Source organism: Argiope bruennichi, chromosome 7 (assembly GCF_947563725.1).
Source record: "Argiope bruennichi chromosome 7, qqArgBrue1.1, whole genome shotgun sequence".
NCBI classification, from domain to species: domain Eukaryota; kingdom Metazoa; phylum Arthropoda; class Arachnida; order Araneae; family Araneidae; genus Argiope; species Argiope bruennichi.
In genome coordinates this window covers 44,838,974-44,858,128 of record NC_079157.1, presented here as the reverse complement: position 1 = coordinate 44,858,128, position 19,155 = coordinate 44,838,974, and the positions used below count along the sequence as shown (strand labels likewise).

Here is a 19,155-nt window from a genome sequence, read left to right as displayed (position 1 = left end):
TTTGCTGGGCAGGTTTTATATAGGAAAGTGATTTTTTCAGTGTTCATATGAAACACTATGCAGATCTTTTCACAAGCATTAAAAATTAATAATTCCTTGTTAATTAAGAAATACTTTTAAAGCTTTACACAAGAGAGTAACTTTCAATTTTATTTATCACTTAGAAGAGGGTAAAATTAGACCACTACACTATTGATTATAATGTTTTTGAAAACTGTTCCACACACAATCTCTCTAAGACAATGTTTCATATTAAACGAAGTCTTATAAAGAATAAAAACATGCTTTGAATGCATTTCAATTTTTAATTTTCACCAGAAAATAGATGAACAATTAAATTTTTACAACACAAATCTCAAACTTATGCAAAATATCCTTTACAAATGTATCAATTGCATGTTTTTGAAAGTAACAAAAATGCATTTTGCAGACAAAATTATTAAATAAAAACCAATTACACATAAAACTTATTAAGTATACTCCTAACAGCAGATCACAGCAACAAAATACTGTAATTCAGTTATGATGGATGACAGATCTTTATTATTCTAAAACATTAATAACAAAAATACATAAAGATGAAATGAAATATAGCTCATAACAAATTTTTCTTCTTCTCAGTACCTTTTATATAGCTCTATATGTACTCTTCTGATAGCATAAAAAATGTCCAGTCAAGTTTTTGTCACACCAAGTGTTTAACATTTGTGGTGTTAACAGCAATTATTGTTAATTGTATCCCCTCCTTTAAAACAGAAATATCAGAAACAACTGCCCCCCCCACTTTATATAATACTACAAGAAAAACTCACAGAAGCCAAGGTTTTGGATGACAAGGTCCACAATGAATTTGTCAAATGGTTAAACAGCCTAAATTGTGAATATTCAACTAAAATGTTCTAATTGTAAAATAATGCCCAACGTCAGGAAATATATTGATTATAGTTAACCATCTTCTTTAGAAAGAAGAAAGGACCAATGACAGCACTGAGGAAAAGACCACAAAAAATGATATGTGCATCTCTAAAATGACTGCATTATATATAATGCAGCTCTCAAAATCACCAAGTAAACCAGGGACTTCTATAAGATGCAATAACTACCTAATATAAATTTGGAATTGTTTCACCAGAACTTGAATGTAAACCTGTGGAATTTTGTTGCTCCCTAGCTTAATGCTACATAAAAACTGATCGATTTCTTCCTTCCTTTACAGTAAAATACATTTCATTTCATATTTTTTTTACATTTTTAAACTTTTTTCTTTTTATTAAATAATAATGATTTTTGGCAGGTAATGAGTATATTTGAAGGAACATCTAAAATTTATGCAACTAGATTGAGCAGGGGCGGGGACATTTAATATTATAAATGTTTTAATGGGAAAAAAAATCTATATATACATATATATATCCAAATGAATTGACATCATGTTCATGTAAATTTTAAAAACAGTAAAAATATTCCAATAACTTGCAATTCAAAATAAAATTACCAAACTTATTGGAAAAATATGCTAATCCCCTACTCCCCATATATATATATATATAAAGGAATTTAGCCAATTACCCTAGAAAAATTATAGTTGGAAATAGCCAACTATAATTTCACATATATAAAGCTTTATTTCAATGCCACTTCTCTACAAAACAACTTTGATCCACACACACACACACAAAAGGATACTAAAAAACATGAAGTACAAGATATAATCAGATTTAAAAACAGAGTACTATTCTATTAAAAATTTGTAACGCTTTTGCTTACCATTAAATTGTAACAAATAAACCTAATACAAAATTAAACTTTTGCAACAGTACTAAATTATGAAACCTAATTGATATTATTACATATAGAGTCATGAAAGGAAGTGTTTTAATGTGTAGTTGTATCAATTGTGCTTTTTATTCATCGATCTAATAAGGAGTTGAATTAATCTTAATATATCATATTTATCATGGATAACTCTGTTAGCAGTGAACTTTTTAATTTCACAAGCTTATACATTCCAAAACACACTTCCATTTTTAGTTTTGATTCCTATTGTTTCCACCTTAACACATAACATTGCAGAAAAGAAAAATGAACATTTTTTTTCCCTATTTATTACATCACTTTTTTAAAAAAAATTTTGGTAACATTTATCATATTATAGATAATGCCTTCAGGAGATACTGCTGATTAAATACAAATCAAGTTCAGTAAAAAAATAATCTCACCTCCTCTAAGTTTGACAGAGACATCAACAGTGCAACCATTTTGCAGACAATCAAAGATATTTTGCTCATCATCTAATGGGGCACCACCAAAATGGAGGGTCTGTTCATCTGGGTGAATACCTTCAGCTGCTTCAATCAGTCTCTGAAACGGAAATTATAGTGTTATTGTTCTGAATACCACTATAACTGAAATAACATCACACTTAATAAGACACTGCTTATTAATGAAAGAATTATTTGCAAAGTTAAGCAGCCTTATTAGCTTAAATAGACAATTTCTTCACAGCCCTTTTTCACTATAAAAACTTGGTGTCACCAAAATTCTTAAAAAATATTCCACTAACATTTGAAATGACACAGAAATAATTCCAAGATAATCAAGAGTTTCAGTTTTAAAGCATAAGAAAATAGCTTTACAATTAACATAAGTTAAGGATACAAATGTATATGGATTAGAAAATACATAAGTATTTTGAAATATGAAGAATAAATGAGCGGGTGGGGAACAAGCAATGGAAATTTAAAAACAGATTTTATCGCAAGGCCAAATGTGCACAAGAAATCCGACCATATTTTATCCAGCAATCAATATTAATATATTTGTATTTTCCAATCCAACAATAATTGATTTTATTCACAAAGTATATAAAACGTAAAAAAAAAAAAAAAATTGCATTCAAGCACTTAAATTGAAATATTAAACTAATGAAATCAGATCAATAAATTGAAATCAAATTTTAAATACAAAACACAGTTCATTTATAGTTCATCATACAATTAAATATACAGTAAGACTAGAAACAGACTACAGTTACTAGAAAATTAAAGAAACTGAAAAATAAAGTAAATTTTTTAATATATCAAGGATAAAAGAAGGGGAAGGGGGATTTAAAGTCAGTAGCATAATCTTTGAATCATTCCATAATTTGAAAACCATATATTAAGATACAAGAATCATGACAATAAAGTTAACAAGGACAACTACTAAATAATACAATAGCAGTACAGTAGATATAAGTAATGATATTTTAAACTTTAATTTCAACTTAAGTAATTTCCAAGATTTTATCTTAATTTAGCCCATGGTAACTTCATTCTAAAATATTCTCTTATTTCGTAATCCAATTCCACTTTCTCTACTTAATTAATTCAAGAGAAGCTTTATAAAATTCCTTAATCGGCTAAACGCCAACACTTTCACACGCTCGGCATGAAGGGGTAAAAAATGTCCAGTAAGCACATTCTTTCTTAAAAGATCCCTGTGTTTCCCTTACATGCGATTGACATGCATCAGAAATCCCTATCAGAATCTTATTAATATATTAGCACTATGAAGAAATATTTTTCCCATCAAAATCTAAGGTTATATAAGGCGAGGGATAATTTATTTCGGTCCGTCTTCCCCACTTCCGCTTTTGCAAGGCGCTATGGCGGACATGCCATGTCCATGCCTTCTTGTAAGTTATGCTTTCCCGATGAATTAAAAAGAATTTAAAAAGTCTCTTCACTGTCTTCAAACTGCATTCTGCTTTCAAACAAAATAATGTTACATATATACATTACAATACTGAAATATCAAAGTGCCCAATTTTGGAAAACATAATATGGCCTAAGTGAAGATTAGTGTGCACCAGCCGATTGTCGCCAATATTGCAACCCATCGGATCCCTCTTATAGCAACCGTACTGCTGTTTTGTTTACTACTTTTTGCAATGGTTGAGTTGTACTTAAACTACAATTAAAGATTTTACTTTTGTTCTTTATTATAATTAAAATTTATTAAAAAAAGAAATTTAAGCTTATAATTAAAAGTTATTTTCTTCTCTCTTTTTTTAATGTGAATACGAACAGAAAATATTTATTCTTTTGCAATTTTTAATTGTCAGTATTTGCTTTAAAAAAATCGTCTGCTTTCAAAGACAGCTGCAAATGGAATTCTTCGCAGTTCTCGTAATTCTTTTGGTGTTATAACGGTTGGTTCCCTTCATAATTTGTTATGTCGGGATTATTTCGAACCTGTAGAATGGTTGAAGGGCGAGTTAAATATTCATACATATATATTTTACAAGTTAATGAAATTAGGAAAGGATGCTTGTTTGAAATGTTGTATTGAGAATGGTTTGATATCGAACCGGCAGAATGGATGGAGGGCGAGTGGAATATATTTTTTTACAATTTGATGAAGGTGGGGAAAGTATGTTTGAAATTTTGTATGGAGAATGTTCCGATTGCTTATTTCTCCGTTTTTTCTTTTCTCTTGGTTATGTACTGTTTCTGTTTTCCACACAGTCTTTATGTTCAATGTGCTAGCGAAGCTACTAGGTTCCCGCTCCCACTGCTAGCGAAGCCGTAGGATGTTTTTTTTAAGTTAAAAAATTCTGCCCGGTGCCTTCTACCGGGCAGTATGAAAAAAAAAAAAAAAAAATACTTATCAGTAAAAAGTTCTAATTAGATGGCGGGAAATAGTAACCGTAACTGTTTCGCGGAAGTATTTGTTTATTTTGTCCGCCATCTTTATTGGCGCAGCTGGGTGCACACTAAAATTCACTTTTACCCATAATATACTAAATAGATTTGACAGCATAAAATCTATCAGAAAAATAATCATATTTAATGTTAAATAATTACCAGAAATTTAGTACTTAGTTAATATTTAGAAATTTTTAGACTAACCGAGTATTCTATTTGTTTTTGAATAATTTTCAATTTATGAATCTACATAGGCTTATTGTTTCCCAACATTAATATTATAAACAATACATAAATTTATTAGATAACCGAAATATGTAATGTAATTTAGAAAATACCTTCAAGTAGGAAACTTTTTCATTCTCTACTTCAATAGGATGCACATCTTGACAGCGTAAAAATAACTGCATTTTGAAATTTCAACCTACAAAATAAATAAATAAAAATGATAGAGTAAATTTTTATGGAATAACCTATATCCACGGTAATAAATGTACCTAAAAATAAATAACGTGAATAGTGTAATCATTGTAACATGAGAGTAAACAAAGCAATATTACAAAAAAACAATATTTTGAAAATTAATTAGTTTTATAGGCAATTTATCTATGCATTTTAGAAATCCAATACGCATGCAATTTCGCATTATATCATAATCGAAGAGCAATAAAAGTTTCGCGCATTTTTTGAAAATATAAGACACTACATACTCACTTTTTTTTATAATTGACAGGCAATAATATATCAGAAATTAAATATATAAAACAAGAGTTTACATGAAAAATAATTCACAAAAAACAACGTGCTACAACGTGCACTACATCAAATTTTGAGGTGGTAAATCTGGCAATATTCAAGATGAGTTGAGTAGCTATTGGATTGAAAGTCAAAATTATCATTTAAGAAAAAAAAATAATAAATTAAAAAATTGAATTTATAATGAAAAATGCTAACCTACATTATTATAATAATAGGCACTTAATTTCAATTATTAGCAGAATAAATTTCAATTCAAATTGTTATTGACGAGAAAAAAAAATAAACCTTCTTAAATCAATGCAGGTAAAGCCGAGCGGTTCTTAGGTACAAAAACAAAAACAAACTGTGAAGCATGGCAAAATTATTTTCAAATTTCTCTATTTCTTGTGACATTCTATTTAAATTTTTTTTATAAATTTAAAAACGTAAATTTTGGAAGCAAATTACTTAAAAATCAATATTGATTAACATTTTTAAAATGGAAGAAAAGACAAATGTTGAAAGTACAGATTTTGAACAAACCCAATTAGCTAGGTTGATTCATGCTAAAAATATGATTGAATCGTACAGTTCTGACAATGGAGTTGATGATGATGATTTAGTTCTTTCAGAAGAGGCTCGGTTAGCCTTATTGAGTCATTTAGAAGAAGTTTATAAATCTACTGCAGAGGCAGAAAGTACATTTGTGGAAGAGGATTGGGTTTGTATTTTCTTATGAACATAAGAATGTCTTTTTGAAAACTCTAAAATTATTCATATTAAATTTTGGATAAGAATGCCATTGTTATTAAACTTATAACTATTTTTGAAATCATTATTATTATTACTTATTGTTTAGTTTTCATTAAAAAAAATTGAAGTCTCAATTATTACTAATATAAAGTCAGGTTGAAGTGTAGTTTAGTGTGTTCCCGAGTTTGTCCAGTTGCCAGTATGGCAACTCAACAAAACGATCTTCTAATAACCCTAATGCTGTTTTGTTTAGCAGTTTGGAAATTAAATTGCTATCATTAAAAGGATTTTTTTTTTTTTTGAATTTTAAGATATTTAAAATTCAATTTTGTGTTATAATATTTTCAGCAGTTCTTAAAGAAAAATAATATTTGCTTTATTTTTAGCTAATTGCATTTGGCAGCTAGCTAATTTACTGTGATTATTGCTCACTAAAATATTTAATTAAATATTTTATGTAACTTGGGAATCCATATTAAGTAAAGGTCTGATGATAGCTAGATAAGTAGTTCTAAGGGTAGTCGCGTCAGCTCCCCAGTCTCTACCTGCAATATATTTAAGGATGTTTAATCGTTTTCTTGCTTTTGAGACGATGTAATCAATGTGCTTATTACTTGTAAGTTCAGAATCCAAAACAAATTCTAAGTATTTTGGATGTTTTTCATATTCAAGTTCTTCATTTTCAAGCATCAATTTTGGTTTGTAGTTGTATAAGTGTTTATGGGTTGTAAAAAAGGTAGTAATCAATTTGGCAGGATTAAATTTAAGTTCTGCAGCAAACTCGGACAAGGCCTTCAAAGACTCATTGAGTTTGGACTCTAGAAGGCCAATTGCTGTGCTTCTGATTCCAACTTGAAGAAACTTGAACCGGTACAACTGAGTGCAGCTCGTATAATAACTGGTCTGAAGCGAAGTTGCCCCTCAGATATTGTCCTTTATAAAGCCGACCTGAAACCTCCCCATGTTAGAAGACATGCTAATCTTATCAAATATTACAACAAACTTTCCAGTTATGGCATTCAACACCACACCTCAAAATACCTAAGTAATTGGACTAACCTCTAGAGACTCAAGAAAAATAGTCCCTTTAGTCAAGTCTTGTCTCAGAATGTAATTCCTAAAAATGTAGAGCCACATTCTCTTCACTCCTGTATGAATCCTACTGAAGAACTTTGGGTTCACTTTCATTTCAACCTCCCAGTTCCCATTAATAAAAAGGAAAATGAGCCAGATTACCTTAGACAATTGGCTTTGGAAGTCATTAATAAAATCCCTAAATGTGACATTAAATTGTATACTGATGGCAGCAAAATAGACAATTTTGCAGGTAGTGGCATCTATATTGTAACTCCTCAGTCTAGTTTTTCTCTATGCCAACGAAATCCAGACTTCTGTTCCATTTTTAGAAGCGAACTTCTAGCAATCGATGAGGGGCTTAAGACCATTTTACACGAAAATAATTATAAGAACCTGTGGATTCTTACTGATAGCCGCAGCTCAATGGAACACCTTAACAATTGTACCTATGTTGGAGATAAAGCAAGTTTGTCTATTCTTCAGAAGTTGAAGCTGATTTCACTCCAACATGATATTCATTTCCAGTGGATCCCATCTGATGTGGATCTACTTGGTAACGAAATAGCAGACAGGCTTGCAAAGAAAGGAAGCAGCCTAGCGACTTCCACTGAGTTCACATAGAACTGTTCTCTCAGGCGATATTCCTAAATAAGAAGAACTGGATGGTTCCCCTACTCATGATTGGTATAGAGCCAATAAGCCGGGCCAGTACTTAATTCTTCCTTGTGATAGTAAAACCAACACATGTCTGTCGTGCCTTGCCAGTGGCCACCTTAAATGTCTTTTCTTTTCTCAGGGTAAAAAATTTTGCCCGAAATGCTATGAACATCAGGCTTTGCTGAACATATTCTAGACTGTTTAGGACTTCTTTGGGGAGAAATTTATTCTTCTCCCTTCCTCGTTTTTGACTTTCTTCTTGTCAACGGATTTTTGGATTTGGTCTGACTAAGTCAGGCCATGGAGATTAGCAACAACAACAATAACATGTGACTTGGACACTTAATAGTTGCTTCAGCAAAATACTTTTAAGCTTCAAATTTTGATAGTCATATAGCTCATACTGTTATAGAAGTCTTACGGTTCATTGTACAATGAAAATAACTTTTATAATTTATGCAATGTTTCAAAGAATCATTCAATAAAAAGAATTTCTGATTCTTTATAAAAATAAATTTTCTTTGCTTTAAGAAGGATTTAAATGACTTAAATAATAATATTTTGTTTCAGTCAATAAATATATTTAAATAAAGACCAAATTTTATATAATCCTTTTGTCTTTAGGAATCATATTCTGTAAAATACAAATTTCTTTACAATTCATCTTTTAAATTCCCCCCTCCCCCCAAAAGAAACTTCTGCAATCAACTCTGACTGAATTATGAAGTTTTGAAAATGACATTTTAAGTACAATTAACATTTTCATAATCTTAGGCCAATTAGCCTTGGGAAAATTCCAGGCACTGATTGACATATCTTCTTTAAGACAGTTGATGGAGTGAGTTAAAACTGTGTATTTTTATAAGATAATAATTGTCAAATTTTTGTAACTTTATCAATTTTAATTGCAATGGAGTGGACCCCCCTTTTTTTTTATTTAAAACTATTCACCTTTAATGTCTGACTAATTTGACAGAAACATTAGTTATATTTAATTATTATTATAGTTATATTAAATCATATTGATATAACTTCAAATCAATTCTGATTATGAGTTTTTAAAACTGTGTGACGTTGATTGTCTCTTACATATGCTTTGTTTAGAGTTTGTTATATATTGCTCTGTTTTGTATATTCAACAATATAGTGCATCTGTTTATACATATAATTGAAACTATAATTAAAAAATATACTTATTTTTTCAGGAGTTTTTAAAAAAATTAAACTTTATTATCATATTGATAAGAAGTGCACCTGTTGATTATTGCAAGTGATGAATTTCTTTACTTCCAAAATTATGAATACTTCTGTATAAATTTTCATTTTATAATTACATGAATAAAAATTTAAAGATTGAAGTTGATAAAAGACAAATGTCTTTAAAGATAAAATTTAAAGACATTTGTTCCTACATGTTTAAGGATATTTTAGTTTGCTTACATATGATGGTCTCATGATATTGTGCATGAGAAAAAGATTAAACTTATTTAAGTTGGAATTACATGCTGTATTTATCTTTTATGAAAATTAAATGCAGAAAATAAAGGAAGAATGAGAAGAAGAAAAAATCATAATTGCTAATTTATAATAATTTACAACATATGTATTATAAATATTAGTGAATAAATATTTTGGAAACATTTTACAAATAATACTGTATTAGAAATGTATTTTCTTTACAAATTATACTATAATTTATGAAGAATCATAAATATGGTACTTGTTATGAAAAATTATGAAATCATAAATATAATAGATAATTGTTTCTGTTTCTTTGATGAGAATATTTCTTTTCCCATTTTAAATATTCATTATAATTTAAATCAATGCAACAAATGAAAGATGTTAGAAAGTATGCATTTTTAAAATTGATATAATTTTCAACATTTTATTTTTCAATATACATCAACAGTTAAAATTATAGGAAATATTTCATATGAAATATTTTTTTCAGTTTGGGATAGATAAGTTTAAATGTAAGGGTTAGAAACATATTATATGTATACTTACATGAAAAATTGTTTTAACTTTGTTAATATTTATTTTCCTCTCAGGAATTAAGCCAATTTTGGTATGATGAGGAAACATCAACTTTGCTTGCTAAAGCAGCATTAGAATGTGTAGGAGAAAATGGTCGGTAAGTATTTTGCATAGATTTGCTCTTACTTTTTTAAGGAGACAATTTTAATTCTTTTTTCTATTTACAAATAATTTAAAAGCTATTTGATAAAATCTCACTATTAATATTCTGCATAGTTTTTTATTAGTGACCAACAACTATAAATCATTATTTTGATCAAAAATTTCATAAAATTTGATCTTAATATGATTAAACATTCTCATTTTTATCATTACAAGACAAGAAAATACAATAGGGCTTATGACACAAGAGCCAAATTTGTTTGTATTGCATGAAACATATGGTAATAGTTGCAGGCACACAGCTAGCTTGTAAAATTATGGTGAAAGTTCTAAATCATTTGCTAGTGACTTATGCTACAATTAGTGGAGAATGGTTACATCTTTGTGATGATGCATAAAGTCAATCAAAAGACATTTGAACATTCATCCACTAAGTCTTTAAGAGAATAATACGAGAAATATATATGGGTGTGGTTTTCTCCTTAAAGTAAACATTTATTAGTAAAATGTACATGGCAGTGAGTTATGAATGACTGAAATGTTCCGCATATATTAACATACAATTGGTTGTGTTTTCAAATGCTTTTAAAGCAGTAAGAGAGAGAAATGTGCTTTATTCATTATTTTCTAATCCTAATACAATCAAATTTTTTTCAAAGCAATGGGAATTTTTTTTTTCCCCTCAACTTTCTCATAATTTTTGTAGTGTCATAAAATTTAGATGCACCTCTTTCTAAATAAAATCCTAGTTAATTTCTTAATATTTATCTTAATTTAACACATATTACCTTGATTTTAAAATGTTCTCTTATTTCCTGATTTAATTCCACCTTTTTTATCTAATTCATGCTACACAAGCTCCGTAAAATTGCTCATCACTATGGCACGCTCCAAGTGAAGGGATAAAAATCTGTCGTTCTAAGCAAATTCTTTAAAAAGATACATATATTTCACTTTCCTAAATCTACACATGTCAAAGAATCCCTATCAGAATCTCATAGTATAAAATAACTCAGAAAAATTATTTTGCTCTTTGCATTTGTATTGCAATGTGAATGGATGTTAGTTTTGCTATCGCGTCTTGTACATGAATTATACTACCGAGATAGAGTAAAGCAAAGTTCTAAATATTCAAAAGTATCTCTCTTCTCGGCCATGAAACTACTTATAAAATATATGTTTTATGCTATTTATATATATATATTTATAAAAATATGTGTAGAGACATGTTAACTCTGGCTTGAAAATCAGGCCTCTACTAATCGGATTATATATCAAATATCTCTCTATATATATAGATTATGGCCCATTCCACGGTAATGTATGTGACAATCGGACTAAAAGATATGCATAAATATCTGATAAATTTATGTACAAATGTAGTGAAAGTCAAAAATTTAATTTTGTTAGACAATTAAAAAAGAGTTTTAATAAATGGTAATGAAAAATATATTTGTATTTAAATTTTGAGAGACCTTTTAAAATTTTTTTTAGATAGTCACGTATGTGACAAAAATTGGAACTGTGATTTGATAACACCAACTTTCTTTAAAAAAATCAGTGAATTATATGCATGAAACGTGCTTAAAAAAAGTTTCCCATAAGAAAAAGGTTTAATGAAGACAAACTAATAAATGCATTAAATATTTCTTTAATTTTTCAATTAAAAAAAAAATGTAACTTTACAGGTCATGTATGTGACAAGTAGTCATGTATGTGACATCGTTCAATTTCACATAACTGCATTTTGAAATATTACAGTATTGCGACCGTTAATTATAGGTGTTGGCAATACTCTAATTATGTCATCCCGCTGAATAACTCCTATATCATTCTCTTGATAAATGAAGTTGCATACGGATACCTGCTTTAGGAAAATAACATTGATTTCGGTGTTATCTAATGCAGACACCTGTGCTACATAAGGCTTCCAGGACTTTTTTCCAAACACTTTTACAAGTAAAAACTTGCCAAGTGAAATATATGCAGAAGTGTGATTTTGTGCAAGTAATGGAGTTCTTTTCAAACACTGTTCTGTATTTTTACAAAAGCATAGCTCTTGCACAGTTGTATCCAAATTTTGCTGACTTGTAAATAAACAAATGTGTTCATCCAAACATTTAATTATGTGGGCTTTTTTAATTCCTGGAACATCCTTAGCTAAATTCCAATCAATTTGAGTTTTATCTATATCCTTTTGCAGCATAGGAATGACAGTGATATTTTGTACTACTTTTGCAGCAACTGTAGCAAAATCAACTGCATTCTGTACTATAGCTCTTCTTGCCTTTACTTCCGCATAGACTCGGGACTTTGCAGTACCTCCTATCCCATCAACAACTCCCTTTCCATGGGAAGTTGCTGAATATTTCCATTCGAAACTAGAAAAATGCTTTTGTGTTTTGAATAAAATAAAGAGGAAGTAACAAATAAATTTGTTTTTAAACTCGCTGGATGGTCCATCGCTCCAAATTATTAATTTTGGTTTATTTGCCTGAAATTTAATAATTTCCAAAAGCTTCAAAATGAAAGCAGACACAGATAGCTTAGATTTATCTTTAGTATCACTTACAATAAGATAACTCTGTGTTTTATGATTCTTTTCAAATAATGCAGCTGTAAACAAAGTTACGTTTTCCCGGCTCCATAGTGCAGACTGTATTTCACTTTGCCACTCACATGAATAACTCATAGCAAAATCTACTTGCAATACAACAGTATTGCTTTGCTTTATATCAGATTGAAAGGCAGCAGCTTGGATTCGTTTAATTTTTACATGCTGCTTAAAACTTTGAAAATTTTCTAAAACATTATCAGTTAATTCAGCTATGCAACCTTCATTGGTTTCTTTATAGAAGCGCTTATTTTCTGACTTAACCCATTGGTGCCATTGTACATTAGAAGCATTATTTAATCCTTTTTTGCCAATAAAATCTAAAAGCAATTTTCCAGCATTACATTTATCACATTTTGTTTCCCAACACTTTGATTCCAAGTCTGAATTGCACAGCACTTCTTTCCAAAAATCATTGTTATAATCAATATTTAATCCTTTTAACAAAAGAATGAAATTCTCATGACTCTTGCATTTACACTGATCACTAGGTGTGTCTTTAAGAAGAAGAACATTTTTAGGTCTTAAACTGCAAAATTTTGAATATCCAATATTAATGCTTGGATTTTCTTCCTTAAACAAAGCATGTGCTTCTTTCATATACATTGTAAGAAAATGTTTACGAACACGTTTTTTAATGCCATTTTCCCAAATTATCATTTCATCATGCATTCCTGGAGCAGTGTAGACTATGTCTGCTCGGCACAAGAAGTCTGCCACAAGTTCTTTGTTTTGATTATTATCACTGATATTGGACTCTCTTTCCTTTTGCAGTTTTAAACCTACCTTTTCCACTAAATTGCTGACTACAGCCATTCGTTTTCGAGGTGAGGTTGGTAAGGCTTTCAAAGTTTTTTTAACTGCTTTGCCAAGTGTCTGGGGAACTGTATAAGGAGAACATTCTGGGGTAGTCGCAATAGAAGAATTCAAACTTGAAATTTTTGTAGAATTACTTATCTTTTTGGCTGCTCTGCATTTCCTCTGCCTTTCTCTAGCTGCTTGCTTTTGTTTCTTTTTCTCCTTTTTTGTCATAGTTGCTGCTTTTAAATCTCTTATTTTTTTCTGCCTTAGCTTTTCTTTCTCTTTAAAATCAGGATCATTTCTTTTTTTCTCATAATATCTCTTTTGTTTAGTAGCATTTTTTATTCTTTGTTCATCATCCATATTTTAAGCTTAAAATAGCAAAATAAGACTAAGATGCTTAAAGATAGCAAAATCTGACTTGCAGCATACTTCAAACACAGTGTGCTGTGAACCTTTGCTTAAAAACAAACATTAGGTTATAGCTGGAGAAGTAAAGGAATGTACTGCCATCTGGTGAGATGAATTTAAAATAACTGCTTTGGATTTTATAATTCAATGTCACATACATAACTGCTTGAAGTCACATACCTGACCATTGAAAATTATAAATTAATTATAATATTTTTTAAATTTTTAAATGCAGTTTCATCAAATAGTATGATTATATTTAGAAAATAAAAATTTAGAACTTTCTATTAATTTAATGATGCAAAAAATAAAAAAAAAGTTTTAATGGTCATGTATGTGACACTCCACAATCTTCATTAGCTTTGATTGTTAAAACAAAGCCAAAATAGACATTAATTTGTAATTTTTTGATATAGTATTACTAAAAACATATTAACAATTGAAAATTAAAATTCTATAGGCACCTTATGAAAGGTGAAATAATTATAGAAACCTTTAAAAAATATAATAATGAAACAGGCCATTTACAAATTCTCAGCCAAGGTTTTAAAAAATGCAATTTTTGATGAGATCTAATATTTTTACACAAAAATCAAGTCAACAACAAGCAAAATCAGATATTTTTCATTAAAATTATGTGTTATAACCATGATAATAGATTAAAAAAAAATTTGCCCCTTGGTTTCAAAATCCATGGAATGGGCCTTATATATTATATATCTCTACTAATCTCACGGGCCCTAGGGGAAAGCCCAGTTGAGATTAATGCTTAGAGATGGCTCATATTACAAGAATCACACACAATATGATAACAAATGAATTTAATGAACTCGACGAACCGCTGGGCTGTTTTACATCGACGAACGCTTTTACATAACCGAATACAGAGTCTGCTGGTAGGAATCAGACAGCTTCGTATTGGCTGCTGAGTGATGACATGAGCGCCACCAAGATGACGCTCCAGACACCACACACACATATATATATATATATATATACATACCTTAATAAAACAATAAATGCCTAAATTCTGCAAATCACATGATTTTTATAAGCTGTAATGTGATGAATTTGAGAACCATTAATTTATATATTATGATTTCCAAGACTATATTTAATGTGTTTTTGCACTGTAGATACTTTTTTATTACAAAAAATATGAATGGTAATTTCATCTTAGTTTGCATTTGTATTTTGAGATTTCTTAATATTAATTTTAAATTAAAAATGCAACATTTACTACTGAGCTATTCAAAGAGGGAGATTAAAATATTTCAAATTTTAATGCAATCGCCTCTATAAAAACTACAAATAAATTAATATATGAATTATCCCAGGAAAAGAGCTTTTTTTTTTTGTGAAAGAAATTTAATTTGTAGTTCAAGCTATATATATCTTTTGTAATAAGCAAAGAAAATATTTCTACTTTTAGCACTTTTTTTGCACTTACAGTAAATTACAATATTTATGATGTAAAGTCTTTCAAAGCTTTAAAGTTTATAAAGCTTTAAACTTTGAACTTAGAATACTAAATTTGGCAAATAGTTACTTCTTAGCTTGTACTTACTTGCAAAGAAAGGATTTCAAAAGTTTTACTACTTTTCCCTAACAATTTTAGAATATATTGTAATATATAAACCTTTTTTATATTATTTTTTAAAAAAACTAACTTTTTAGTGATAACAGTTTTATTTCTGCAAGTTTTTTTGTATATTTAATATTTTTTAAATTTAATTTTAGCATACTTTATTACTTTAGTTACTAAATTTATATCTGTATGTATTATAATCATATTAAATAGAGTTTAGTATTTGTGTTATTAAGAACAAATTCCTAAAAATTAAATAAAAGCAGATGAAGCAACCCCTAACATATTATTAAACTACAACACTTGAGATCATAGGTCTACATCTCTTTTCAATACTTTTATTCATTACATAAATAAACAGCAAAGCAGTTTTTGACCTTGACTTTTGATTAATAATAATCTTCATTATCTTAGTTTCAAAAATGGAATATTCTGTTGCATGTTCACTTGTTAAATCTGCCATTCTAGGGGAAAAAACAAAGGTTGTAAATCCTGCTATAATTTTCTATAAGATATTTCTACAAAACTTGAAAAGTCTAGAAAACATTTTAACTGTTTAACTTTTAATTATGTTTTCTTATTATATTAATTAATTAATTATATTTATTAATTTCACATCTCTTATTTCTTTTAATTGCAGGATAGCTTGTGTTTCATCTCCTTCAGTTTACAATCAACTGAGAAAAATATCAGAGTCAAAAAAACACTACTTGTTTGAATATGACAAAAGATTTCAGGATAAATTTCCTGGACAATTTGTTTTTTATGATTACAAATCTCCTTTACAGTTAGATTCCAAGTTGTCATCTTATTTCGATTTGGTTATAGCTGATCCACCATTTCTGTCTGAAGAATGCTTGGAAAAATTTACACAAACCATAAACTTTTTGACAGATAAAAAAGTTATTCTCTGCACAGGTAATTAATTTTTAGTCTTCAGTATATAGTAGACTCTATAAATGATCAACAATTGAGCCCAAATATTGGAAACAATGTTTTTGTGTAGAATTAATTATACATTTTTAAAATTCACATATTTCTGTTTTGTGACACCATTTGTAGTAATTATAGCATGTAAAATCTTTAGATCAGTTTTTACTGATGTATCAACCACAGTTAAATAATACAAAATATTTCAAATTATAACACCAATAAATTATTTTATATGTTAGAGAAATAAAATCATACACCTTTAAAAAATTATGAAGTATATCAAATGAAATACAACTATTTCTTGGTGTCATAACATGTTTAAAAGATTGTCTCTGAGGTTGTATAAAATATCACTATGTATTCAATTAAGCTATGTAAATTATTATTGTTCAACAAATTTTATGTAAGCCTGCAATTCTTCATTTGCTTCCTATCACATTTCCCTTTGTCTGTATATCATCTTTAACATTTCCCTCATTCTATTTCTACTTTCCCAGTTCATGTTTAACTATTTTTCATCATCAACTTGAATATGAATGGAATTATTGAATATGAATGGAATTATTGAATATGAATGGAATTACTTATATTAACCAAAGTATGAAGACCTCAATTCATATCTCTGAAAATGCCTTTATTTTGATTTTTCTGCCTAACTGGATATTGATTATGAAAGAATTTACTGTATTATAGTAAAATATTTCTCTCAGAATTCCATTAAATAGAAACTTTACTACAGAAATATAGATTTTCACATTCTACAATTCCATAAAAAGCATATAATGCAATTTTTTAAAAATACAGAATTTATTTTAAAGGAAATATCTTTCATTGAAGTCAGAATGTATGCCTGTATGTCATAAAATATATTTATTCTATTTGATTTTTGCTTGAAATGTAACTACAATTCTCCCTTTTTTTGTCGGAAATTTCTTGCTATAAGTTTGTCTAGTCTGAGATTTTCTTTATCTTATTACTTTCATATACAAACACACACCACATGATTGGTAAAATCCTTTTAAGACCTTTACATTCAAAATGGCATCTCATATAAAAAGTAATATGGACCTATAGTAAATTGACTATACTACATTTATTGAGACAGGTTACTATGCTTCTAGTTACAACAAGGAAGAAAAATTCCACTAAAATTAGGAAGTTACAATATATATATATATATATATATATATATATATATATATATATATATATATTCTTTATTTATAAATGATAAAGCAGAAGAATGAAGGTTAAATTTTGGTCTGATAAAATTTTGCTTTAAATTATTTTAGTTTTAATAATTTACAACTCACCTTATATAAGAAAGAAATAAGGAGATCAATCTAATAAGATATATTTTAAAGTAAGGAAAAAAACATTAACTATAATGAAAAAAATTTAAATAACTAAAAAGCAATCCATTATATATTTATTAAATACCCCTAATGTTATGTCAAAGCCAAAGTTTTTGTAATGTGTAGTGCATTTTAAAGTTGCATGATATGTGCAAGAATAGATTTGCATTTTTTTTTAATATATATATAATTTTGAATTTAGATGAACTTGTAAGGATACAAAATTTTATGGAACTATTATTGTATATATATATATAAATTTTAGTTCTGTAGACTGATTTTTTTTAAAACTAAAATAATGTTTTTTGATTCTTTTATTTGATGTTGAAACTGCTTTAATTATGTATTTCTCCATAGGTGCTATCATGGAAGAAGCTGCTAAGAAATTATTAAATCTTCAAACTTGCAACTTCAAACCTCAGCATGAGAAAAAACTAGGCAATGAATTTAAATGTTATGCAAACTTTAATCTAGATGAAATTATAGCTTCTATTAAAAAATGACAGCTTTGTTTTAATCATATTTCACTGGTACAAAAACAACTCATCATGCCACAAGCATAAACAAATTAGATAAAACAAATGTTACTACTCAATTATAAAAGTAAATACTTCCTGCTTTGCATAAAGGAAATCATCAGCTTTCTTTAATTGTTCAGGTATTCAATTCTTTCTTCTTCCTGATGTTTATTACTTCTGGTTGCTTCCTTCTATGTATAATTAAATGTTTTTTTACTCTTAACTTGAAATCCAAATAATAAGTTAAAGTTATATATTTATTTTACAGTTGTTTAATGTATTGAATAATTTCTATCATAACAATCATTACTATAATAATATTACATTTTAAAAATTAACCAATTCTTCAGTATCTTAATATTATAAAAAAGATTAACTTTCTATTTTTATATTGCATTACTTGCACTAATATAAAAATATATTAATATTTAAAAATAGAAATATGTTTCCTCCTTTTACTCAAACATACTACTCATTAATTTTTGTATTATATGTTCACATTTTAGTATAGTACATAAGAATACTAACAGTAAGTAACAACATGACATTGCCTTAAGCATTCTTTTCTTTTGCTTTTTAAAGGAGGGGGAATTAGTTTTAAGAATGAATCCTCTCAGCTGTAAATATATTCTGAAAGAATGGTTTCTACCTCAGCCTGGGAGATTTGAAAGAATTTGCATGTTAATTAATAATAGATTAACAAAAATGGAAAATGTCCATTCATTCTCTTAGCAAAGAGAACGATTAAACCCTTTAAATACTTCAGGAAAACAATTTAAAAAGTTATGTCAATTATTCTTGCTTTAACTCAGATAAAAATGATCCAGGTATTATTTTAAAAAGTATAAAAGAGATAGAATGGGTGAGTGCAGTAATTTTA

General features: G+C 28.2%; 2 protein-coding genes across 3 annotated transcripts in view; one reads left to right on the top strand and one right to left on the bottom strand.

The window, feature by feature from the left end:
- LOC129975052 (FAU ubiquitin-like and ribosomal protein S30) overlaps window positions 1-5,547 on the bottom strand; it is a 140,644-nt gene extending 135,097 nt beyond the window's left edge. For both annotated transcript variants that reach the window (XM_056087927.1, XM_056087926.1), the window contains exons 1-3: window positions 5,403-5,547; window positions 5,027-5,112; window positions 2,220-2,361 (exon numbers count right to left, since the gene is read on the bottom strand). In XM_056087927.1, the coding sequence (XP_055943902.1) occupies window positions 2,220-2,361; window positions 5,027-5,098 (214 nt within the window). In that variant the 5' untranslated portion in view covers window positions 5,099-5,112; window positions 5,403-5,547. The remainder of the gene's footprint in view (window positions 1-2,219; window positions 2,362-5,026; window positions 5,113-5,402) is intronic.
- A 230-nt stretch (window positions 5,548-5,777) lies between these two features.
- LOC129975044 (EEF1A lysine methyltransferase 1-like) lies at window positions 5,778-18,582 on the top strand. The gene is made up of 4 exons (XM_056087915.1): window positions 5,778-6,147; window positions 9,968-10,050; window positions 16,110-16,387; window positions 18,115-18,582. The coding sequence occupies exons 1-4, from the start codon at window positions 5,926-5,928 to the stop codon at window positions 18,258-18,260; spliced, it is 729 nt and encodes a 242-aa protein (XP_055943890.1). The 5' UTR covers window positions 5,778-5,925; the 3' UTR covers window positions 18,261-18,582.
- Window positions 18,583-19,155: the final 573 nt, after the last annotated feature.